The 27,196-nt window shown below is 37.1% G+C and overlaps 1 protein-coding gene and 2 pseudogenes across 3 annotated transcripts in view; all 3 read right to left on the reverse strand.

Moving 5' to 3' along the window:
* SPTA1 (spectrin alpha, erythrocytic 1) overlaps positions 1 to 7,955 on the reverse strand; it is a gene marked incomplete at both ends in the record, with an annotated part of 68,187 nt that extends 60,232 nt beyond the window's left edge. Inside the window, 6 exons of the mRNA XM_079944778.1 lie at positions 865 to 1,009; positions 1,569 to 1,702; positions 3,478 to 3,624; positions 4,722 to 4,862; positions 6,518 to 6,643; positions 7,719 to 7,955. Coding sequence (XP_079800904.1) covers positions 865 to 1,009; positions 1,569 to 1,702; positions 3,478 to 3,624; positions 4,722 to 4,862; positions 6,518 to 6,643; positions 7,719 to 7,955 — 930 coding nt within the window. The remainder of the gene's footprint in view (positions 1 to 864; positions 1,010 to 1,568; positions 1,703 to 3,477; positions 3,625 to 4,721; positions 4,863 to 6,517; positions 6,644 to 7,718) is intronic.
* A 6,510-nt stretch (positions 7,956 to 14,465) lies between these two features.
* On the reverse strand, positions 14,466 to 15,267 carry LOC307198710 (olfactory receptor 6K6-like; annotated as a pseudogene). The gene has a single exon. The product of its transcript is annotated as an olfactory receptor 6K6-like (transcript).
* Positions 15,268 to 24,631: 9,364 nt separating this feature from the next.
* On the reverse strand, positions 24,632 to 25,590 carry LOC307198136 (olfactory receptor 6K2-like; annotated as a pseudogene). Its single transcript has one exon. The product of its transcript is annotated as an olfactory receptor 6K2-like (transcript).
* Positions 25,591 to 27,196: the final 1,606 nt, after the last annotated feature.

The following is a 27,196-nucleotide window of genomic DNA, read 5'->3' on the forward strand; positions in this document are numbered from 1 at the left end:
TAGTACATGACTCTTTTTGAATTATGGTTTTCTCAGGGTATATGCCCAGTAGTGGGATTGCTGGGTCGTATGGTAGTTCTATTTTTAGTTTTTTAAGGAACCTCCATACTGTTCTCCGTAGTGGTTGTATTAATTTACATTCCCATCAACAGTGTGAGAGGGTTCCCTTTTCTCCACACCCTCTCCAGCATTTATTGTTTGTAGACTATTTGATGATGGCCATTCTGACTGGTGTGAGGTGATGCCTCATTGCAATTTTGATTTGCATTTCTCTAATGATTAGTGATGTTGAGCATCCCTTCATGTGTTTGTTGGCCATCTGTATATTTTCTTTGGAGAAATGTCTCTTTAGGTCTTCTGCCCACTTTAGGATTGGGTTGTTTGCTTTTTTGATATTCAGCTGCATGAGCTAGTAATGTGTTTTAAGTGTCTGAGTTTATTATAAAAGGGGAAGAAGAAACTTACTCCCTTTTTGACTGAGTGAAGGACAAGAAGAAACAAGGTTCAGCTCCAACAGGAGAAAGTATAGTTACATAAAAGAAAAGACTCTCTGGCCATGGGGTACTGAGTGAGATTAGGAAACCATTCTTGAAGCTATCTATTTTGGTTTAAATTATGAAATAAATTACAAAAAGCTTGAGCGTATATAAAACATATATGTATATTTAAATAAAAATAATTAAATAAATTAAGAGATATCCAAGATTCATGTACAAGTTATAAACTAGAATAAGGAGGTATATTCAAGTGGCACAAAATTTCTCCTTCATTGAAATAGTGAATTTCCTGTGTCCTATGGAGACGAGATGAACACCAAATGCCTTTTCTAGCTCAAGGGATTAGCCATTCCTCCAACAGGCTTACCTTGTCATTCATGACTGCAAGGTTCCTCTCAAGGGTCTTGTGACTGTGAAACAGTGCCTCAGAGCTCACAAGGTCTTTGCCGTAGTCTTCAGAGGTGACTTGAGGCTCCTTCTCTTTAATCCACTGGATGGCTTCAGTCACGTCCCTGTCAGACATCTCCATGAGCTCCAGCAAAGGAAGAAGGCAGGCATTTCAGGGCAAACAGCACACAGCAAGGACCAGTCTAGCTCACTCAGTCAGAAATTACCCTATCTTCACCCACACTAGCAAAAAACGTAATGTAAAATGTTCTTTACTGCTTTTAATGGTTTCCATTGAGAGTTAAGAGACTTGGGCATCCTGACAACTGAACCTCCAAATATACTTCCTATACCTGGGTCAGCTCTTCACGAATGTCCTTCTTCCCAACTTCACCCTCCATTCCCTTCCGGTTCTTAACCTGCTTTTCTTGCCTCTGCAGAGCTTCCATCACTAATTTACCAGTGCTATTTGTATTGCTTTAAGCTCCATTAGACACATACTTGGCTATAGAGTGGGTCACAATTTTCTTAACTACTCTCTCCCTTGTTGTCTTTAAAGGCAAGCACATGAGTTTCTTTTTTTAGAGGTATTGGCCACTAATTGCTAACAGTAGACAGAGGCTAACACAAATAACAAGCATGGTGCTATTGCAGTTTCCTACAGTTCAGTGGTGAGATTCCTACCTTTTGAATCGCTGGAGGTCTGCAGCACTGGACAGCATTTTCTGTCGTTGGACAGCCAGACCATGGAGCCGCTCCCAGGCTGCATTCACTTCCTCCTGCTTTGACTGAATCAAGGGCAGCTCAGGATGCTTTTCCTGTGGGAGAAAGTCAATGATGGACTAATGCAAAAAATCATTTAAACACTTCTTATTTCACACTTCACTTTATCCCTGCTCTCTAACTCTTACTTGATCCACCTCACCAAAATCTAGAAAATCAAACCACCAGATATTTTGCCCACAGCTCCAGACTAGCCTACTAACACAGGCTTGCCCAACCTCATTATTTTCAGAACTCCATCATGTTGATGCCTGCTAACTCCCTTCAAGATCCTGGAAGCCAAGGAAAAGAAGAGAAAATTCCTTTTGTGAAATCTGACTTAATTTTTCAAAACTCTAATACTGTGGGTCTTGGTTCTTTTGGGATCCTGATACCTTTGAGAAGCTAATGAGAGCTATTTCCCTCTTTGCAGAATTATACAGACATGCAGATAAACTTAATTTTGCAGAAAACTCCATGCATTTTTGCAAACTAACTGAAGCAATGAGATTTATGAATACTAGATTAAGCTAGCAGCATCAGCCCATTTTGATACTTGGCAATTTTGAGTAGTTCCCAAATACCTGTCTCCCTACTCCTCCTATCCCTGTTTATTCCCATTTCCATTTCTATTTTGAAGCCTCATCAGACTGAATTTTCTACTTCTCCTTCCTTGCTTATAAATAGAAATGATATTCTATGAGCCCCAGCACTTAGGCATCAAGAGGCCTTTCAGCTTCTGTTCTTACCTTCTTGGAACACATAAAAAAAGCATGATCTACTGAAAGATGAGAGAGCATATGGAGAAAACCTTCATTTTCCTTGCTAAATCTCCATACATGGGAGCAAGGCCATTTTAGACACTCCACCCCAACTGACTCATTGTATAACTGCAGTGACTTAAGAATACCAGGTGATATCAGCAGAATAACGCAGCTGAGTCACTGAATCATGAATCAGTGAATCTGATTCACTGAAAAAAATAGGTTGTTTGTTGTTTTCAGTTTTGTGGTAGTTTGGTAGATAGTAATAGATAACTTAAAAATCTCCACAATAAGAAAAATGTGATAGAGGGAGAAAATTTGGGACTGTTGGAAATGTGGCCTGGAAAAAAATTGAGAAATATGTTATTTTCCCCTACTCCAGTACCCGTTCATCCTGAAATCTTGGTTCTATTAACACAGAAACATTATTCCCATTATAAAGCTGCAGTGATAATGAAACCTTAAATGGTAAAGCAGGATAGCCAACTGTTAGAATTTCTAATTCCTTCATGTACATATAAAATCAGACTGACTTCCCAGTTCTCACATATGTTAGGATTATTTATTCACACACTGAGTTTTTACATGCCCAGAAATTAAAAACTTATTTAACCACTTTCTTAAGAAAATGAAGATAAATCTGCCTCCTTTTCCCTTCCCCCCAAAACACAAAAAAATTAGTTTAATTATATCATGTATATTATGATAGCCCACCATTATTTTATATTCTTTGCCACTTTATTCTGGTTCTTCTTCATGAAGAAAGAGTGCTTCATAAACTTGAGAAATCAATGTACTGCATGGTGCAGGAGTAACCCCCTTGTGGATTGAATTCCTTTATGTAAACACACATACACTCACTCACTCTCATCTCCATTTCCGTGGACTGGCAAGGGATACATTCAGAAAGGAGAGGAAACTGCTCTGGGCATGTTGCTCCAGGGACAGGCATACCTCTGCTTTCTCACAATGTCCTATATCTTTCATGTCCCATCTACTAATGGCCAGAGAGTCTTCTTGAAGATCAGACCCTTTCCCTGGCTTGGCTCTCTTGTTCTCCACCTCACCTCAGCACACTCATTGGCATATTGGTTCACTCCATTCAACCTCTCCTTTCGAGCTGCCAGATCTGCTTGGAAATCTTCAAACTTCTTATGTAGAACCTCTGTGCGCTCCCAGTCCTCACCCAGCTCCACTGATGTCACTAAAGCCTCCTGTAGACAGAGAAAACTCTGGTAAGTCACCCGTAAACATTTAGGAATTCCTGCAGTTCAAATGCCCAAAACCCTTGCTCACATTCCCAGGATAACTCAGAAGGAGATACTGGTGGAACTTGGGAGAACCCTTCAGGAAAGAGCCAGAAGCAGCAGTATATTTCCTGAGGTGGCGTTCTGGCCCAGGGAACAGTGTTCTTTGGGGTAATTCTTTGGAGAGACCAGGAACATTGTTGGCAAAAGCCCCTGGGAACACCCTTTTGTGTATTGGAACCTGAAAAATAAATTCATCCTCGTTCTACTCAATTCAACAAACTGAGCATTTACAAAAGTATTGTGCGGGCTTCCCTGGTGGTGCAGTGGTTGAGAATCTGCCTGCCAGTGCAGGGGACACAGGTTCGAGCCCTGGTCTGGGAGGATCCCACATGCCGCAGAGCAACTAGGCCCGTGAGCCACAACTACTGAGCCTGCGTATCTGGAGCCTGTGCTCCACAACAAGAGAGGCCGCGACAGTGAGAGGCCCGCGCACCGCAATGAGGAGTGGCCCCCACTCGCCGCAACTAGAGAAAGCCCGCGCACAGAAACGAAGACCCAACACAGCCAAATACAAATAAATTAAAAAAAAAAAAAAAAAGTATTGTGCTAGGCACTTGCTTGTGTAAATGTTCAGTCCTAACCACAGGATTATTCTTTAAGTATGTAGAAAATAAAAACCTCCCTAGTTATAGGTACTGAGAGACAAAGAATTAGGGAAAGAACTGCAATGCTCTAAGCTGGACACAGAGTAAGAGCAAAAATCTAGGAGTGAAGACTCATGGAAGGTAGAATGGGGACAATCCTAGATCATCTTTCAATGCAGTTTTTGTGTAAGACTTGCCTTCTTCATATTCAGATTCATACATTTAGACTTATCCCCCTACAGTGTTAACTACCTCCAGAATACCCCTAAATCTTTGCCAACATTCCTCTTTCTTCCAAGGAACTAAGCCCAGAAAGAGACATCCTAACTTCTTTATGAAAGGCCTGCATTAAATTGCTATGGGATGTCTGGGGCAGATGGATGGGAAGTCCTATATGCATACTGTTTGGTCCTATACCTTGTCTCCAATCCACTCCAAGATGTCAGCACACTCCTGTAAGTACTGCTGAAGCTTCAGGGCCCGCAGCAGCAGGGTGCCTTTCTCTTGAGTCAGCTCCAGAAGCAGGTCCCAGAGGTGGCTGAGTTCCTCCAGAAGGACCTATGGGGAAAGTAAAACAACTCAGGCACAGTACCTGCTGTGGAGCAGCAGGTATAGACTCAGAGACCTGTGCAGAGAGGGGCCTGGATAAAAATACCTCCTCCCATTCACTCGTGCAGTAATTGATCAACAAATATTTAAAGGAGGAAATAGGACATGTATATGAATAGCAATTAAACCATATGATCTTCCATAATAGAAAAAAATGAATAATGTTTTGGTGTTTTAGAGGATGAAGTGATTACAGACAATAAGACAAGATAGAATAAGAATTCATAAAAGAGTGCTCATTTGAATTGGACCATGAGGGATAGGTAGAATTTTGATAGGTAGACAATGGGCAGAGGGTGTTCAAAGTACTGAAAAAGACATAGAAAAAACTTAGCATGGACTGTTTGTCAGAAAGGATAAGAGTTACAATGTTTTTCTGACTTATAAAGGAAATAGTGGCACCAAAGCAATGAGAATTTAAGAGTATATAGTTGTGGGCTCTAATGCCAAGTTAGCTTAGAAGACCAGATTTTACATATACTGTAAAATTGAAGGTGTCATATATGTTATGCCTTCAAGATTCTTGTATTTTTCAACTACTTCATGGTCCTAAGGTAACATGTAGCATGTAGACCACATTTATCTCTGAATCCTGCCATGGTACAGACTGATATAGCCCCAGTGATTCTGATAGACGTGAAGATGTTTCAAACATTTCTCAAATATTTTAATTAATGTAAGGGATTGGTTTTTGTATAAATTATACAAAGTGATTTCTATTTTATGACAATAAATAAAATTTGAGATTTTCTTGTTAGAGTCTTCTTTCTAATAAGGTTTATTCTGGTTAATGTCTGTATCGCCTGACCATGTTTTGTTGACAGTAAAGCAAACTAGAATTTGTACGCTAAATATGGAACTACAGCCCTAATTTTTAAATACAACACAAATTTTTTTTGAAATTTTTAAAATATTTAAACAGTAAAAAAAGTTCACTTGTACAAAAAAGAACCTGAATTGACTGTATCAACACAAACTTGCTGGAAGAGTATATGAATTAAGTCAGAAAAAAAGCTGATACATTAGTAGTGGGTTCCATAGTTGTGGTGATCTTCAGTCTTCAGGGTTTAGGGAAGACAAAGGATTTTAGGAGGTTTTTTTTCCCCAAAATGAACAGATGAGAGGGTTTGGAGAACTACAATAGTAGTCATAGTATGTGGGCTGTGAAGGGAAAGAGGCATCATAGACAAAGGGAGAAAGATTTTGGAGAAGATTCAAAGAAAGAGTATCCCTTGTTTAGAGAGTTTAAGGGACAAGGACTCTGAGGCTAGAAGAATTAAGTAGAAAGGACATTTCAGAAAACCAATTCATCTGGGTTGAAGTGGGTTTGATCTTGAGCCACCTATACTGTGGTGGCATACGCAGGAATGTGATGTTATTTGATGACAGCTTCGTATCATAGCTTTCTCCCCACTCCAAGGAACACTAGGACATCCCATCATTTTTCCTGCCCTAACCCAAGTAAAAGATATAAGGAAGTACCATGGTTCCAAGCCAGTTATATCAAGGTTTATTCCTGTTGTAATCAATTAAAACTCTGATAACATAATCAACATGATAACTTAATTAGAAACATCTCTCACAGAGTCCTGCCATAAATTTACCTTGGTGTCCTCATGGGCAAAATGCCCCTCAGGAAATCGAATTTTCCTGGTTTCTTCCAGCTCAGGAATGACCCTCGATTTTGCTTGTACCTCTGCTTCAAAGGATTCATGCTTCTGATATTTCCCCTGAAGATTAGAAATCAGAGTTTATGGCTAATGCAGCCTGGTCTCTCTGGAAGGGAGGTTCTTTTATTCCTCTTCTTTCTTGCAGTCAAAACTACTTGTTTCCCAACCTAGATTAAGTGATAACCTATGACCATACCTGGAGGAGTCCTATCCTAAAAGAAGCGGTGGTGGCACCACTGCACTTAGGGTTTCAAAGGGTCCTAGGCTCAATGTCCAGGACCATAGTGGAAGTTTTTTTCCAGCCCCCACTGCCTTTGGGGAATTTCCAGTAAATATTATTTTAAATTCTCAATTGCCTTCTGTGGAAATGAAATAATGTAACAGAGTTTTTCCTCTTCAGAAAAGAGGAACTAAATGTTACTGAAAGTAGTGAACAATGAGGAAGATGATCATGGCAACAATGGCTTTTTTTTTAATTGAGAGGTTTTTGCATGCCAGATTATGTTTTTGCTGTCATATATAAATTGATCCATTTAGTAGATAACACTTTGTTCTTGTTCCAGGTGCTTCCTCTCCAATATCCATTGCACATTTTAGGCATGCAAGCCTTTCTTCTGATCCTGACTGTGCCTCTTTCTATAACATTGTACAAGTAGGAGTGGGAGCTTCCACCAAAGCTCTCCACCTGACTCCTTTCATTCAAACTTAACAAGAGGCATGAATAGCCATTTGGTAAAAACCCTGGTTAAATCACATCTTTCTGAGGAGAGCGAAGAGCAATTGTTTCAGAAACATTGATGTCTCTTCACCTCAATTCCATCCTTAATGTCACAAAATATTGAAATCACATAGTGTGTCATAAATTCTTTGAATTCTCAGTGTTTTGCCCATGGGTTAACTTCAGAATGAGTTTATAAAATATTATTTAGAATGAGTTTCCTTTGTAAATAAGACATTGAGGCTTAAGGAGTTGAAGACATGTGCTATTTAAAGACAGAATTACAGTCCCCAAAGTCTAATCTTTCTGTTATATCATCCCTCTACAGTTTCCCAGATGTACACCTACATTATGGAAATGTTTCCCTCCCTAGAGATCTTAGAGTCAACTCTGGGGAAGTCAATGAAACTAAATGACCTGTATGTTAGTTGGGTCTTCATAGCTTTTATCGCCTGCAATCTTGATTTTCTCCAAGATCCATTTCTCGAGGTCATCTGCATCTCGTATGAAAACCTGGTAGTAATAGGAATCTTCAAGCTTCTGACCCCTCTCAGCAACCAGTTCCTTGAACCTCCGGTACCGGGTCAACACCTCCTGACGCCTCTCCTGGATCTCTTCTGCTGTTTCCAGCACTTTTGGTCCACCACTCTCCATAGCCTACAAGTTAAAAAGCTTCTACATATTGCTGGTTCTCAGATCTCTAGTATACTGTCCTTTTATATGTCTCAAGGCATTTACTCATATTGGACTTATGTTCAGATATCTTTAAGCCTATAAAAGCCTGTTTTTAGAAAGACGGTAGTACATTTATATAATTTTAACCATATACAGCTACAACCTAGGCTAATAATTCTTGATCATTCAGAACACTTTTTCAACTTTTCACATAAGTGTGTGCTAACATTAATAAATTTAATAAACTTAATAAAGTTTGATAAATGCTTATTATTGGACTAATAATCGAAGACAACTTTAAATTAGCAAAATCACAGAGTTTCAGATTGATAAAAAAGAAATATAATTTTATTGCTTTCAAAGGCTGAAGAGGTGTTAACATGTACTGATAATGATGAACTTAGTTTAATGAATAAATAAAAATGGTTTGCAATTAACTTGATGAATGATATACCCCAAAGTTTGAAAAGGTTGAATTCTTCTTACATAAAAATATAGCTAATATCTTGTTTACTCTTTTTATTTGCTTTATTTATAAACATTACAAATCAAAAGTTTGGCACATTTGCAACCTAATTATCACAAATGTCAAATTATTAGCATCTTGGTAATTGGCTTTTGCTATATAAAACATTGTATTACTATCAAACAACATAAAATATTATTTTCCTATAGTGGAATCCAACCTATTTGTGACAACATCGAGCAAAATCTCCATAGGGTCAGTCTTCATTCTTCTGGATATAAGCACAGTTTTCCTAGCTTACCACAATGAAAACATTCAATATAAAGTTTAAATTTTAGTCTCCTTCTGCTATACATAATTGCTATTCTGTGGATGGCCTTTACAAGTTTGGCTATAGAATTAAATCCTTCTATGGAGACTCAAACCTTTACTGTGTGTTACTTTGCTCCAAGTTACTAGGTTGTTCTCCATGTGAACCCATAGAAACAGGTCATTGCTAGATTTTGGTGCTGTATACTGGAAAGCTCAAGGTCATTGTTTAAAGTGAGACATTCATAAAAAGAGTTAAAATTAAACTTCTTTACCTCTTAAGAATCAAGAAACAATTCTTGTTGATCCTGTCAAAGATAGTACAGAAAAGTCAAAGGAGACAGCTTTCCTAGTTATATTGGTGACAAATTGTACTGTAAAGAATTCTGTACTCACGGTTTCCTTTGGAAAGTGTTACGCTTTTCCTAAAGGTCAAGAACCTGTCAAAATAAAATGTATCCAAAAGACAGAGAGAGAGAGAGAGAGAGAGAGACAAAGGGAGAGAAAGAGAAACAATTCACATGTAGTTGTCTAGTCTAATTCAGATAGAGATGAGAGAAACATTACATATGTGGCAAGACAAAGAAAAAAAACAGCGCTTCACTTGGGCCAGAATCCCGCCAGCTACAATCTACATTATCTTCAGGAGACAGATTCAGCTGAGGCAGATGCTAACTTTCACAGATGCTGGGTGACTCAGCGGCTTGTGGGACTATGGCTCTCAAAGTTTCTCAACCGGACTTTATAAAAAATGAAAGCAAAAATTTTAGATGAAAAATTAGAAAAAAACTCAGTTATAGATGTAAGATAGAGTCAGTGTTATGATGGTGTTTTGTTTCTTTGATTAGTTTTAAATTTTATATCTGAGAATTGTAAATCAGGAAGGAATTCTGGGATGCCCATTCTTCACACTCTGTGAAGAATTACAAGAACTCAGGGCATACATATGTTCTTGTTCTAACCTATCTCTAGGAAATGCAAATCAACGACTCCATCAAAACCCAACTACAGATTTTTAGCAGCCTTTAAGCAACAATACATCCTATTTTTTGCTGTAGAACCTTTGTTAAAATAGAAAATTTTACTCTTTGCCTCACAGATTGGGTTTTTAAAAGTCTGATTTAGCCTTACCCTTAATCATTTAAATAAAAAGAACAAAGGAAGTAAGATATACGCTTTTTTATTTGTATTTTGTGAAACAAAAATTAGGATACTTCATTTGACAAACTAATGAAGTCATAAAATATTTGAAAATTGGACAGAGTTTTAAACTGTAGGATAAAAGTCATCCTAATCTATGTATTATTTTTAATGGAGAGAAAAGAAACAGAAATCCTTCTCCAAACATATAGTTTGTAAAGACAACTTTACAAAAATGAAACAAACCAAAGAAAATAGTGGGATGGTTTCAGAGCCTCCTAAAAAACAGTGGGTCTATCCATGCCAAACTTCATTCCAATACAAATCCAATTTGAATAATCTAGCTTTCACGGTCTACTAGGGTAGATCAAGGTTCTACATTTCTAGTTTCTTTTCTTCCTGGATCATCTCACCCAATGAAATTGAGAGAGCTTTAAATTCTCTTCTTGAAAGTATAATATTTACTTTTTCACATACTTTCTTTATATTAAAATCAAATTTGGGTGCTAAAGGCATGAACACAAGTCTTAGAGAATGCATTATATCACATGAACCAGGGAAACTCTGACTGGAGTTGGTTAGGGAGGAAATATATTTTTAATCTTTATCCAAGAGATAAGAATCAATTCGAATCTACCGTGTCTTATTTATATATTGACATGATTAATTTACATTAATTTCTACTCTTTAGCAGATTCTGTGAAGCAGATATTATCAACCTCATTTTTATATGAGAAAACAAAAGTAGTCTCTGAGAGGTAGTCTCATCCCATGGTTGTTTGGTTTGTAATTATTTAAACAAAGGATAAAATCCATGTGAGTGTGACCATCATGCCCCTCATCTGTTTTAGTCAATCTTCTCTTAGTCCACCAATATTTCTGGTTGACTTATTCCAGGATCTTCTCACCAAGAGTGTCAACCATGTGATAGCATTGTAACCAAAGAAATATTAGGACCCAATTAGCAGGATTAGTCATCATGAAATAGAATAAAAGTGGACCAGAACAATAGTCATTAGAGCAGGTATCAATGTGAAAGTGCACAGGAGACAAGGAAGAGAATTTATACATCAAGACAGAAGTGTTCTTTGAGTTTTCAGTTTGCACCCAAGAGAGATTCATGCTAATAGTTTCTGTGCCAACACCCTGGCTGCCACTCTGGCTGCTGCTGACTTTAAATTCAGTCCCACCCTATCTTCTCATTCCCTTTAGATTGACAGAGTTTATTCAGTCTCTGAGCATGTTTACCATTATTAGTACAAGTATCAGGGTGTCTCCTTGGGATTGATGGAAGGGTATGATGAAAAACTCTTAAACCCTGGTAGCTTAACACTTGGACCTCTGACCTTCTTGCCACTAATATAGTTTTCCAAGAATGTTTATTGGCTCTGAGGACATGGAGGCCTTGAGTACAGGGGACACAGGTAAAGAATGTATGAGAGACACTGTGGATATTTAGAATCATGTAGAATCTTTAAAATTGCATGTAGCCATGTACATAAATGAGTGCTAAGAGGTTACAGGGAAAGCGTGAGCTGATGACAGACAGCTTCATTAAAGAGAAGTCTTATATTCAGTTTTACAGGGTGGGAGTAATTTGGAGAGCTGTTTTATTTGATCATGGTTATCAGCTCTGGGCAGAACTGTACTTCACACACTAGTTTTATCAGCACTGCCCAGCTTGCCTGAGTCTCTTCTCAGTTATCAGATCTTCTTTTCCTGGACTCAGAAACTCCAAGAGATGCTTTATATGCCCAAATTCTAAAGTCTCCCCAATTTGCAACACTAAAATTCATATGCTTACTGTGGATATTTTGGAGTTCAACTTTCTCGGCCCATTTACCAACAAGGAAAAATATGTTAACTTTAACGTAAAACTAAGTTTTCCCATGAAATAGAAGTCATCATTATTTTATTTTTAAAATTTTATTTTTGTTTCTCTAGAGTTAGTTCTCATTTTAAAAGGTCTCAAATGGGGCTTCCCTGGTGGCGCAGTGGTTGGGGGTCCGCCTGCCGATGCAGGGGACACGGGTTCGTGCCCTGGTCCGGGAGGTTCCCACATGCCGCGGAGTGGCTGGGCCCGTGAGCCATGGCCGCTGGGCCTGCGCGTCCAGGGCCTGTGCTCCGCGGCGGGAGAGGCCACATCGGTGAGGGACCTGCGTACCGCAAAAAAAAAAAAAAAAAAAAAGGTCTCAAATGGTTGTCTCCTAAATGGGTTAAAATATTAAATATTGTCATTCAGAAAAATAGAAAGACCTTTTTGCAGTGAACTGTATCCACTTTAACTCATCTTTTCGGGTCCTCTAAAGTTATTTGTCCCTTAACTCTATAAGGAAAATTACGTAATTAAAGTTTACAATCCTATAATAAAAAATAAAACTCTTTTTTTCCCCTTACCATTATCTTCTCTCACTCTCCCTTACTTATTTTATTATTTTTCTGTTTTATTTATTTGGTATTACTGCATTGAATAAGAAAAAACAAAACCCATGATGTCTCCTTTAACAACAAACTATGTAATTATAATTGAAAAAGACATTGGGATAATGGAAAGTGCACTGGATTTGAAACAGAAACCATCTAATCTGAAGACTCAATTCTACCATTTTATAATCAGATGAATATTGGAAATTTGCTTAAATTTTATTAAGTATATAATGGGAATAGTAATGACAAGGCTACTTATTCCAGAGAATTTTTATATGACTTAATTTAGATGGTTGATTAAAAAGCACTTTATTTAAATATACACAAAAAAAGAATTTTTATTGTTATGAATAATGCCAAGCACATATATTTCATTTACTTCAAGTCATCTATTTTGTTCTGAATCAGAAATCTGGAGTGCTTATCTTTTAAAGAATGATTTGCAATGTATCATTAGAAAATCTTATGTAAAATTGCTGAATGTTTCCATCCAGTAATAATTATCTCTGCAACCTTTAAGGAAACCACATAAACTTAAATCTTTACAAACTTTATAAAAATAGCATTTTTGGTGACATGGTCCTACTCAGGGAAGAAAGAGCACAACCAAAAAAATTATTTCTTATTAGAATAAAGGAAAGTAGGAGCCAGGACTAAACATTATTTCCTTTATAACCATGACTAAACTATGAAGTTTAATTCTTATATTTAAGGGATTAGATTCCCAAGATATCAATAAAATCCTATTAAACATGTAAATAAAGGCCAGTCATTGAAATTTAAGTGGATTATCTGTGACATTTCTTCATTTAACTATTAAAAATTACTCTAAGTGTAAATACACTATGTATCTTATCTTTATTCATTATCGCTGGCCCCCCTGCCATCCTCCGTTGAATGTGTGAATAGCCTGAGTTTTCTATAACATAACTTTTTTATAAATTATAATTTTGTCAGGAGACAAAGAATGCCTCTGTTTATTTACTCTTTTAGTGAAGCATTATTGAGCATTTCTCTGGGCAAAGAATTCTAACAGGCATGGGGAATATAGAGATGAACAAAATAAGATACCTACTTTCAAAGAGTTCACAAACTAGAGGGCTCACAGAAGACATGCAAACCATGACACAGGATAGAATAAAAACCATACTAAGTAGAAGCTCAAGAAGTGTGTTACAGAAACACAAAACAAAGAATGTTTCTTTCTTGTTTCAGCTAACTATAGCAGGAGATATTTTGCCAAATCTGGCTCCCTGTGCACCAATGCCAAATAAAAATACAGAGACAGAGAACTGGAAGATAAGAAATAGAGAGGCTTTTTATTTTCTTTGCCAGGCAAAGGGAAGACACAGTAGGCTAACGCCTCAAGAACTGTGCCCCCCTCCTTGAAGAATTGGAAAAGATTTTATATGTGGGGCTCATGGTCTGGGGTAGGTGATAAGGATCAAAGTAGTGAAGGTCTTGCATTTCTTTTCTTCTGCAAATTCCTGGCCAAAGCTGGCATCAGGCAGCTCAGCAACCTGCTCTGTTGTCACTGAAGTTATGGGTCGTGACTTTCTTTCTGAAATGAGGAGTGCTACAAGAGAGTTGTAAGGGAAGAAGAAATGCCAAGTGCAAAGGGTAATTCATATGGAGTCAGAGAATAATCAGTTTTGTGAAGGACAAGTCTAGCTACAAGTGTTTGTTAGTAGTAACAGCTAAAGAATAACCAAGATTGCTTAATTCTTTCAGGCCTGTTTATGTTGTTTCCCCAGCCTGTTCATTGTTTCCTTATTTTCCTTGTTTATCAGAAAAGTCTCATTTCTATTTTTGCTGCAACAGTGTCAGGACAGAGGTAGAATTTTATGAGTCCTTCTGGATTCAAAGAATAAACGACAGGACTGTGTGAGTCTTCACCCCCATTTTCTTTGTATTCTATGATTAATCAACCTCTGAGGACATTTCCTAAGTGAACAGAGATTGGATGGATAAATGTCCCACTTAGAGTCAATGCACAGAAAAAATAAACACAACAGCAACACACTGAAAACATAAATACAGATACTGGCATAAATATACTTTGTTAATGGGTATGTCTTTTGTCTTATTTGATAGTAGATCGGCATGTGTGCACTTTTATTGCTTCCTTGATCTCTTTACTCCTTAGACTAGATAATTGAGTTAAAGGATGGCCATAACACTGCAAAGAGTGGGCTAATGGCTGTGCCCCAGGAAAAGGAATCCTTAGTAGAGAAGCACAGGGATATAAAGGCTACATTTCCAAAAAAATATCAAGAAAATAGCAAGGTGGGAAGCATATGTAGAAAAGGCCTTTGGTTTCAGCCAACAGAGCAGATAATGTAGGATTACTGCAATGATACAAACATAACCCAAAACTACAAGCAGTATAGCCGTGATGATCTCCACAGCATGTACAATTTCTACAACCTTGATTAAAATAATCTATCAGTGTTCATGCATGTCAGATTCAGGATGAGATCAAAGTTGCAAAAGATATTTTGAATTTGGACCACAAAATAATAGTGTAGATATTCAAGCAATCTCAGGAAGTGACATGAGGAAGCCACAGAAGCAACAGCCTACAGTCAGCTGAGTGTAGGGCTGAGGTTTTATGATTGTGGGGTAATAAAAGGGGTTGAAGATGGCCAGGTATCTGTCCTTAGCCATGGTGGTGAGCTTGTAAATCTCAGAAATGACAAGAGAGTAAAATAAATACATATTCAGGAGGCAGTTAGTCAGAGAAATGGTCTTCTGTTCACTGACTTGATTGGAGAGTATCTTGTGGATGATGGTTGTAGTATACCAGATCTCCAGGAAGGACAGGACACTGATTAGGAAATACATAGGAGTGTGGAGGTGGGAATCCAGTTTGATGAAAAAGAAGACCATAAGGGTCCCAGTGATGATGAACAGGTAAATTAAGAGCAAGAGATAAAAATAAGAGTTCATCTTCCTGCAAATGAAAAAAAAAATCCAGTGAATATGAATTCAATCACTGCTGTCTGATTTTTACTTAAAATCTTCTCAATGTGGGGCAGAAAAAAAAATAGAAAAAAGGAAGTAGTAATTGGATAATCAATTCATTCATTTATTATATTTTTATTTGTTCATTCAAGTATTTGGTCAGAGCTTACTATGTCCCATATGCTGTGTAATATGGTCGAATGAGAGGGATCACTTAAAAAGAACCAATATTCCAAATGCATATATTGCTGTATTTCTCCTAGCTAGCCACACCATAAGATTCAGCTTATATAGGCAATTGCCTCTGTTATCCAAGGACACAACTTTATATTTAGCAGAATTGTCCCCTTTATATTTCCTTCACTTCTTTCATCTATATCAACCCCTCTCCTGTTCAGAATAAAGAATAAATCAGGGTTCAGCTCAAATAATACTTCCCATGAATTATTCTAGTTAGATTAAATTTTTCTCTCTGTGGTACTCCCATAGCAATTAATTTTGCACTTTCTATATCATGGCTAATAATACAATACCTTGTCTGCTTTTCCAATTCCTTTTTATACTCTATTTTAATCAGATGTTTTACACTAATAAGTGCGCAGTAAACATGTGTGAATGTGGGGAGGCAGGCTTGTCTACCAGCACACTTAAGCAGTCATGGCTCCAACACAATAGAAAGGCATACACAGCCCACATATAGGAGACATCCTCGTACGCTGTTGGTGAGACTGTAAATTGGTGCAACTACTATGGAAAACAGTACAGAGATTTCTCAAAAAATTCAGAATAGAACTAGTACATGACCCAGCTATTCCACTCCTGGCTATTTAACCAAAGAGCACAAAAACTCTAATTTGAAAATATATTTGCACCCCTACATTCATGGCAGCATTATTTACAATAGCCAAGATACGGAAGCAACCTGTGTCCATTGATGCACAAAGGGATAAAGAAGATGTGATACACACACACAATGGATTATTAGTCAGCCATAAAAAAAACGAAATCCTGCCATTTGCAGCAACATGAAGGAAACTTGGAAGTGTTATGCTAAATGAAATGAGTCAGATGGAGAAAGACAAATAATATATGATTTCACTCATATATGGAATCTTAAAAAAACAAACACAGAAAACAGGTTAGTGGTTAGCAGAGGGGAAGACTAAATGCTAATTGGGTTAGTTGGGGAGAGGGTAAAATGGTGATGGATGGTAAGTAGACTTGTGGCGGTGATCTCTTTGTAGCGTATACAGATGTTGAATTATAAGGCTTTCCACTTGAAACTTACATAATAAAAATATATGAATGGAAATGAATTTTATTGAAAGTGGAGAGGTAAGTAGCATGTGGCTGAGCAAGTTGAATTCACAACTATGGCAATTTTGACCTGAATTTTGAAAAGGGAGAAAAAGTTTTTCATCTCCCTTTTTCCTGTAGATGAGTACAATAAATTCAGTTCTTCTCAGTGGGCATGTCCTATGTGGAGCAAACAAATAACATGGAGGAAGAAAATGATATATGTAATTGGAGTTGGAAAGAGTGTTTGACTACTTGATCTCCAATACTTTCTGGAAGAAGATAGGGAATAAATATATAAATGAAACAAATGCCTGATCCCACTTAATGGAACCTTCATTCTTCCAGTTCTTTAGACCAAATTCTTTGGAGTCAAGCTTGTCTCCTCTCTCACGCCCCATATTCAATCAGTAAGCAAATCAATTAGTGATACCTTCACAATATTTCTAGAACCAACTACTTTTTTTTAAATTACAACTTCTTTATTATATAGAGTTTTAGTAATTTCTTATTGGACAACAGATAACATTCTAAAGAAAGAAACAATATAAATTATATTCCTCTCCTCAAGAATAGACCTAATATAACTGCTTTAGGAGTCTCTTCACTTTGCATAACAGATATCCTAAAAGTTTATTGTGATATGATTTGACATCTCTGGATGTTTTGGGCAGAAATTATTTCAAACAGAACAAGAGAGAAGTCACCTTGTCCACTGAAAGTCCTGGGGATGTCACAAAAGCACCCCTGGTACTGTTGGAGAGAGTCCCCTATAGTCTTGAGATATTATAGTAGTTTTTGAGTCATGAATTTAGGGACTCGGGTTTTAGGAGCTGAGGCAATGCCAAGGGCCCCATGATGCCTGGTGATATTTGAAGGAATCTGATTCTTAGGATTCAGATGTAATGACCAAATGGACTTCTCATTCTAATTGTCAAAAGGAGGCCAAATTGCTGAATTGCTCTCTTGCTAGTACAGAGAAAAGGACACTGCAGTGTATAATGGAACTCCACCAGGTTAGAAGGCTTTGTATGTAGCCTATTTTAATGTCGGGTTTAATCCTGGGTTTAAAAACAAAACTCATAAAAATACATTGATTTCATTTACCATCTTCTCTCTTTTAAAACTACTACCCATAGGTATACGACTTAATATTTGGAAATGGCAGGCCACAGGATTCATCCTTTTTATTTAAAATTGTGTGTGTGTGTGTGTGTGTGTGTGTGTAGGTGTGTTTATTTTTTTGCATATAACCTATGCACTTCCTCCCATATACTTTATTTTTTTTAACATCTTTATTGGAGTATAATTGCTTTACAATGCAGTGTTAGTTTCTGTTGTATAACAAAGTGAATCAGCTATACGTATACATATATCCCCATATCCCCTCCCTTTTGAGCCTCCCTCCCACTCTCCCTATCCCATCCCTCTAGATAGTCACACAGTACTGAGCTGATCTCCCTGTGCTATCGAGCTGCTTCTCACTAGCTATCTATTTTAGATTTGGTAGTGTATATATGTCAATGCTACTCTCTCACTTCTCTTTTACTTCACTATGTATGACAAACTCTAGGTCTATCCACCTCACTACAAATAACTCAGTTTTGTTTCTTTTTATGTCTGAGTAATATTCCATTGTATATATGTGCCACATCTTCCTTATCCATTCATCTGTCGATGGACATTTAAGTTGCTTGCACGTCCTGGCTATTGTAAATAGTGCTGCAATGAACATTGCGGTACATGACTCTTTTTTTTTTTTTTTTTGCGGTACGCAGGCCTCTCACTGTTGTAGCCTCTCCCATTGCGGAGCACAGACTCCGGACGCGCAGGCTCAGTGGCCATGGCTTACGGGCCCAGCCGCTCCACAACATGTGGGATCTTCCCAGACCAGGGCACGAACCCGTGTCCCGTGCATCGGCAGGCGGACTCTCAACCACTGCGCCACCAGGGAAGCCCCATGACTCTTTTTGAATTACAGTTTTTTCAGGGTATATGCCCAGTAGTGGGATTGCTGGGTCATATGGTAGTTCTAGTTTTAGTTTTTTAAGGAACCTCCATACTGTTCTCCAGAGTGGCTGTATCAATTTACATTCCCACCAACAGTGCAAGAGGGTTCCCTTTTCTCCATACCCTCTCCAGCGTTTATTGTTTCTAGATTTTTTGTTGATGGCCATTCTGACTGGTGTGAGGTGATACCACATTGTGGTTTTGATTTGCATTTCTCTAATGATTAATGATGTTGAGCAGCTTTTCATGTGCTTCTTGGCCATCTGTATATGTTCTTTGGAGAAATGTCTATTTAGATCTTCTGCCCATTTTTGGATTGAGTTGTTTGTTTTTTTGATATTGAGCTGCATGAGCTACTTGTAAATTTTGGAGATTAATCCTTTGTCAGTTGCTTCATTTGCAAATATTTTCTCCCATTCTGAGGGTTGTCTTTTCATCTTGTTTATGGTTTCCTTTGCTGTGTAAAAGTTTTTAAGTTTCATTAGGTCCCATTTGTTTTTTTTTGTTTGTTTGTTTTTATTTCCACTTCTTCAGGAGGTGGGTCAAAAATGATCTTGCTGTGATTTATGTCATAGAGTGTTCTGCCTATGTTTTCCTCTAAGAGTTTTATAGTGTTTGGTCTTACATTTAGGTCTTTAATCCATTTTGAGTTTATTTTTGTGTATGGTGTTAGGGAGTGTTCTAATTTCATTCTTCCATTTTTCCCAGCACCACTTATTGAAGAGGCTGTCTTTTCTCCATTGTATGTTGTTGCCTCCTTTAGAGCCAACTACTTCTTAGAACATTCATACTGCAACCCTGGCCCAAGCCATCAACTCTTGCCTGGATTTTGCATAACCTCCAAGAGTGTCTGCTTTTCTCGTTGCCCTCTTTCAGTCTATCCTCAGCCTCAAACTAAGATAAATCTTATTAAAAGGTAAATGAAATAGTTTTGCTTCTCTGCCGAAAACCCTCCAATGGGTCCCACTTTACTCCAAATGAAAAGCAAAAGCCTTTACAATGGTCTTTTAGTTCTTATGTAATCCGGCCCAAGAAAACTTTTTCTGACTTCATCATCTATGTCTCCACCCCCACCCCAATCACTCTATCCACGTGCCACCTGGAATGCCCTTACATTAGAGCCTTTGCACTTCCATGCCCTCTACCTAGAACATTCTTCCTTGAAATATTCACATGCCTAGAACTTATTTTCTTGTACTTCTTTTGGCCATAATTCAAATAATACTTGCTGAGAGATGCCATTCCTGATTACCTTACTTAAAATTAATCACATTCCAGCCCCAAAACTCCTTATTCGCTAACCGTATCTTATTGTTTTTTCTCCCTACCATCTCTTACTATCATTTAAAATATAATTGCATTTTATTTAGATTATTGTCCACCATCCTTTCATATATAGACTCCGTGAGTACAAGGATTTTTTTCCTGTTTTTAAAATAGTTTTATATGTAATGCCTAGAACAGCAATTGGTACAGAGTTGGCATGTAATTCCCTCTTTAGAATTATATGATATATACCGTTTCTATTCCTCTCAGGTTGCTGTTACATACAGAGCAAGTTTCTTGAAATACTTAAGACAGAGATAGTTCAAAGTCCCTATGGCTGATGGAAAAGATATAATTAGGTAACCATACTCATATTACAGAGGAAAAGTGGTGAAAGTGTTAATTGTGTCAGGCTATGAATATGTGCAAATGAATAGGTTAGAATAGTGATGGGAGGAGAAATTCTGAACTTATAAGTAAAATATCTAAGAAATTGTTTCCTAGCTGTATAATGATCAACATTTTAAAACTTTCAGCCTGCAATTAAGTTTTAGATTGTTCATACCTACTTGCCCTAAGGTAAATGAATTTAAAAGAGTAATAAACACTCTCTTTTTCTAGGAATCTAGATGCTCTGTTTCAATAGACAAACCTCTGAAAATCTATTATTGGAACTGCAGGAAAGTTAACAAGAGCAAAATAATGTCAGCAATGGAACGGTAACTCATAGCATCTCCTCCTTTTTGCACCCTTCATAGATGTGACAGTACAGAAAATCAGAAGTCATGAAGCAATTCAATAGTTATTTATTAAGGCCATTATTATGTAGAGCCCAGTGCTAGGCACAGGGAACAATGCACATATGAACCAATGACACAGTGCTTCAAGTCGGATGTATTAATGATAATTCAAGGTAGAAAGCAAGCAGTGTCATAAGAGTGGTACAGATAAAGTACAATGAAACTTCAGAGAAGTTACTGCCCATTGTCTCTGGAGTCCGAGTGTTGGGATTCCTGTCCTTGTTTGGCTACTTTTATGGGTAAATTACTTACCTGCTCTTTGTCTCAGTATTTTCAACTGCAAATTAGAAATGATGAGATGACTCATATTGTAAGTATTAAATAAAGTAAGAGATGTGAAACACTATGTGCTTGGCACATAGAGAAAATAAATTGCTAGTTATAATCAAAATAATTATTTATTCTCATTTGTTAAAGGGATGAATAAGTTAAAATATGCTTATTAGGAGAGTTTAAGAACAGCACAGTCAGTAATGCTGAGACAATACTATTAAGTATTGCTGTGGTGAGAAAAGCATGGCAGTTTGAAGTCTGGACTCATTTTTGTTACTTGCTCTATCATTAGCCAACTATGTGAACATAAAAAGTCTGTTTGCTTCAATTTTTTTTCTTTTCTTGATCTGCATAATGGATGTGATAATATCAACTGCATGAGTTTGTTATGAGGAGTAAGTGAGTTAATCCAGTGAAAACTTGGCTTATATGCCATAGTTCTTATTAAAACCAGTCTCAAGTCCTCAAGCCCATGTTTGTTTGTACCAAAAACTCTTCCTAAATTAAAAGCAAGTAGAGTTCTAAAGGTATATAAATAAAGATTAAAAAATAAAGGTAAGTATATGATAAATATTTTTCATGTCTCAGAACAAATACAATTTCTCTTTGCAATTTTTCTTGATTTTCCAGCACAGTTACTACTTCTGCTATGATTTTATGGATTTTGTTGTTATTACTTTTTATATTGTACTTTTATGGGCCTCTCCAATTCTTTAGTGGAAACTCTTTTAGGTAGAGGTTCTATGTTTGTCCAGAATTTACCACACTGCTTGACATGTAAAATTTGCTCAGTAATGAATTGTTCAATATGTTCATGCAGATAAGGTTTCTGACATTTAAAAAATGATGGAAAGTAGTTAACAGTGAACATAAATAGCCATCTTCAGATTACATGCTTCATTAGTTACGAAGGATTTTCAGTAAGTGATTATATATTCTTTCATTCATTTATTTATGTATTTAATATAATCTCCCCAAAATATCATAAAAATATAATAAGCAGGCTGGTGAGGTGGAAAGCAGTGTGAGAGAACTCACTGCTCAACCCTCAGCAATGTGAATTTTAAAAATCACTGTAAGACGTTCCATCAGTAGGTTAGCGCCGTGATCTCCCCTCTGAATGGTGTCCTTACTTTTGATCATCAGACACTGCCGTACGCTGTTTCTTTTCCTTTTGCTTTTCTCTCAGTTTGGAATCTTCTTTATTCAACACACATGAACACGCACACGTATGCACAGATACACAGGTTAGCTAGGAAAATTACATTCACAATGTGGAGTGAGGGCGTATTTAATCTTAGAACGTTTTTAAGCAGCATAGTAAAGCAATAAGATCTAAGTTTTAAGAAATAAAGTAGTCTCAGTTGGGAGAGAAGATAGAAGGTGAGAAAGTACGGATGTAAAAAGGTAGTTTCAGCTATATACATTTTTAGGGACAATGATAAATTTTGAGGGACAAGGAAAGTGATAAATAAATTTTATATTTTAAGGCAGGACAAGAACTTTTCAGCATAAAATTCTCTCTGTGTGTCCATTTGGGCCTCCTCTCTCTCTCCTTAATGTGCAGTGTGCATCTGCATTACACATCAAAAAGAACTTCTCAAAGATGGGAGTGTCTGCTGGACCCTAAAGATCGTTTTGTTTTGTTTTGTTTTCCTTTCTTCTGACTCTAGCAATGTAACTTCTTTAAAAAATATATTGTTCTTTCCCAACTCTGTAGGGAGTCATGATGACTTGATGCTTGTTTTGTAACTGCTTACCTGGACTATGTATCCTTGTTGAACTTTATGTAAAATATCAATGTCATTTTGATGCATGATACTTTGTCTCAAAAATGTATCTGACTGTGCCTTTGACTTCTAACAGGAGGAACAGTTCTCAGAGCTTTCTGAGAGCCTGTCTCCCTGGTTATAATTCTCAGTTTGGCTCAAATAAAGTTCCTTTTATTCTTCTTAACTTGATTGTTAATTGGACTTTTATTGAGAAATTGATTATATACTACAAAATCTTAAAGCAGACAAAACATAAGAAAACTGTGTAACCCTTTCATATGGAGATTTATGTAAATCAATTCTGTAACAATATTGCACTGAGAAAAGTACTGTTAAAATAATCTATCAGTAATTTCATTCCTCATGCTTTATGAAAAACATTAAAAATATATACATTATTTAAACCCAGTTACATTTCTTGTATCCCTTTTCCCCTCTTCCCTTATTTTCTTACACTAAGTATACTTTCTGAAGACATTCCTTTACCAAGACCTCTCCACCCACAACCTATGTTTTTTCTCACATTTTCTCTCTTCTCTATCTGAATTCTTTATTGGATACCATTATCCTCTTCTTATAAGACATTTCCCTTTACTTCTGTCTCTGCATCTGACTTTTAAGTATCATAAGACTTAAGGGTGAAGATGAGGGCATGGCTATGGCACACTAGTGGGAAAGTGAGGCTGACTACCATAGGATTCCTGTAGGTGGGCTAGGGAAGAGTGAAAATCTACTAACATTTGCATAGTAATCAGCTTTATTATTGCATCCCCATGAGGCGTGAGCCTTGGAGAAAAGCACCTTTTATGAAGCATGTATAAAGAGAAGAATCCACAAGAGAAAGAGTCCTCAAACAAAATAAGATTAAAAAAAATAAAGAGTCCAGCATCCTGAAATACAAGGGAGAAGAGGTTGAAAGGGAAGCGTTGTCCAATATGGTTGATCAGTTGTCTGGGACAATCAGAATGCAGCATGGTGATATTGGTTTATTTACTCAGTAGATATTTATTGATATTATTGCTTAATTAATAAGTACAATACATTTGATTACAGTGAAACCAAGGATTACATTTTTCAATTTATCATGAAAAAATATTGATTAGCTAATGAATGGGTTAGTTTTATTACTTTACTTTTTTTTAGAGCCAAGGTTTTTGTTTGTTCATTTATTGTACTTAAAATATTCTTCAGTGACCTTCTTGGCCTGAGATTCTTTGCCATAGTCCTTAACTACCACAGAACTGCAACCAACCCTTTTATGGGGTTTCTCTCTCTGTCAGTCTTAAAGAGGCCTATCCATTCTCCTCATTTCTAGTGGTCACTGATATTAATGAAGTTGATTTGGGGTTCAGCAAAACAGTCTCCACTAACTTGACACACACAGGCTCAATACAGGTAGACACAGGGCTTAGTGCCTGTTATTGACACAGACATGGAATTAATATTGTGTAGTACTGACAAGATATAAATCATACAAGGGATTCATAATAGAACTTGCTGAAAAACATCTAGACTGCTATTTATCAATACATGAATACTCAATTAGAAATTAGGGTTATTCTTCAAGTATATCCATTGTGAATACCATGGAGAGAACTTAGTCTTATGAAGATGGTTTTCAATTATCATATCTTACAAACAGAAGTCTCGACTCTGTTAAAATTAGTAAATTTTTACCCAGATTATTTCCACAAATTAAATTTACCTTGAATAAATTGAGTGGCAGAAAACTTAATCAAAAAAATCAGATCCAAAATATGTCAAATTGAATAAAGGTTGAAATAAACTATTGAGTTCAGTTATTAGTGAATTTTTTTTATTGGTGACTTTTGGGAGACCAGTTTCAGCAAAAGGCTGTTAGGAAAAGATGTATTGCAGGGAGTTGAGGATTAGAGGGCTCCAACAATTATACAGACTCCCAACTACTAGATCTTACTTGAGGTCCCTGGTCTTATGAAAAATGATGTTAGCTTGACTTACGTGCTTTTTTATAGCTCCCTCTATCTCTTTATTCCTCAGACAGATAATGAGGTTAAAAAAAGGGAGACAAAACTACAAAGGCCAGAGCAATGGTTATATCCCAGAATAAGAAGTAGGTGGCAGAGAAGTGTAGGTACATGAGAGCCACACTGCCAAAGAAAACCAGAAAGACAGTGAGGTGGGAGACGTATGTGGAAAATTCCTTGCAATGACCCTCAGCTGAACAAATACATAGAATTACAGCCACAATACCAACATAGGACATGAAAATGAGCATCACACCTGTAATGATCTCCACTGCATGGACAACATCCACTGCCTGAATCATGATGATGTCTTGTGTGTCTAGGCAGGCCAGGTTTGGCACTGGGAGGAAGTCACAAAAGATATGCTCAAGGTGATTAGAGCCACAAAATAGCAGTGTGGAGATCCAGGCAGTCTCAGTGAGGGGCATGATAAAGCCATAAATACAGCAGCTTAAAGTCAGCTGGGCACATAGCTTAGGGGTTATGATAGTGGGATAATGAAGAGGGCTGCAGATGGCCAGGTAGCAGTCAAAAGCCATAGCTGTCAAGAGACAAAACCTCACTCATGCCTGTGGAATGGAAGAAATACATCTGCAGGAGACAACCACTTAAGGAAATACTCTTGTCACTAAGCAGGCAAGACAGCACCTTTGGTATGGTAGCTGTGGTTTACCAGATCTCCAGGAAAGAAAGGGCACTAATAAAGTACATGGGAGTGTGGAGGTGAGTATTCAGCTGGACCACTGTGATGATGACTAGGTTTCCAACAACAATGAAAGCATAAATGAAGAGCAGTGGAACAAAACAGATGACAGGATCTCCCCAGGAATAAGGTAAAGCTGAGAAGATAAACTCCTGAGCAGTGGTTTAATTGGGGCTCTCCATCTCCAGGTGAGAAATGAGGATTTCAATTCCTACTGCACTCAAGCCTTCTAGGAGATGCTTACTATTGGACATAGAGTGAGTACACTTACCAAATGACAGCATCTGAATAAATCCCTGTATTGGGGCTATAGAAGAAGAAGGAATATTCCATATTCCATAGATGCTTACAACTAAAATTGGAGTATGGAAAAAAAAATACAGTCAGAAAACACAGCCAGTATTTTAGACCAATGATTCTCAAAATTCAGCATGCATCAGGATCACTTGGAGGGCTTGTTAAAACTGAGATTACGGGTCCCCATCCTGAGAGTTTCTAATTCAGTAGGTCTGGGGTAGGGTCAAAGAATTTTCATTTCTACCGGATTTCCAGGCAATGCTGTCTGCTGATCAGAGGGCCATATTTTAAAACCACTGCATTTAGACAAAGAAAGAACTAGATGAGGTAGTGAAAGAATAGCAAGGTGATGTTTTTGCCCATATTCAAGTCTTATTGATTTTCTAACAATCTCCCCATAACTGTTTCAAAATTCTTCCTTATAAACTCTCAGTTCCTCATCTGATTCTTGGCATATGATTTAATTGAACATTTTAATGATGAAGACAGACATCATTAATAAATTCCAACCTCTTGCTCCTTTTTCTGCCTCTAAATAACACATCCTCTCTTTCATCTCTCTTTTCCTTTTCCATCTTCTAGGAAAATGGATCTGAAATGTATTTTGTACCAGAAGCCTTTAGTCAAATTAAATAATTGGTGGAAACTGACTATATCAAGCAATAAATGCAAAGCTTTTCTAGTATAATTATATTGGGTGGTTGGGTGGAGAGAGAGAACTGTAGTGTTCTGTAGAATACAGTTTAAATACAACACATTTTAATATATTGTCCTATTCATTTATCTCCTGTTCAGAACCATTTGTTTTACTTCCTTAATGATTTCCTCTCTTCTGCTATCAAATATGCACAAATCTTATCTTGAGAGGAAAGTCCTATCTCTATTCAGACTATTTCTCTCCTTTGTGTCAATATCATCATTTCCTATCATGTTAATATGTATTTACTGTCTTCATTCCCTCCTGAATCCCTTTGAATCAATTATCTTTCAACTTTCCATATCTCTTTTCTTAAATTATACCAATGACTTTCTGATTGAAAATTCAATGGTCTCCCTCTGTCTTTGTTGCCACTAACCTTTGAAGGTTAATCACCCAATCCTTGGAAGTCTTCCCTTCTTTTGCCTATTCCACACTACATTATACAGGTTTACCTCATTGGCTATTCTGTCTTCCACCTCCCAAGTTTATGGAAATAACACAAAATTCTATCTTTGTTCTTTGTTTCTCATTCCATCTTCCCTTCTTCAGAGACAACTCATTTATTCAAGTTTATTGATAAGCTCCTTAGGTTTTCAACTCTCATGAACTAATGTGACTCCAGAATTCCTTGTTTTGTATCTCAGTCCTGAGCCCCACATTTTCTTTAGGACTCTCCCACTTAGATGAATCACCTTGACCCAAAGTTGCCACCTCCACCTGTTATAGAGTGAATTGGGTCTTTCCCCCAAAATTCATATGTTGAAATTCTAACCCTGATACCTCAAAATGTG

Source organism: Stenella coeruleoalba, assembly GCF_951394435.1.
Source record: "Stenella coeruleoalba genome assembly, chromosome: 1".
Taxonomy (NCBI): domain Eukaryota; kingdom Metazoa; phylum Chordata; class Mammalia; order Artiodactyla; family Delphinidae; genus Stenella; species Stenella coeruleoalba.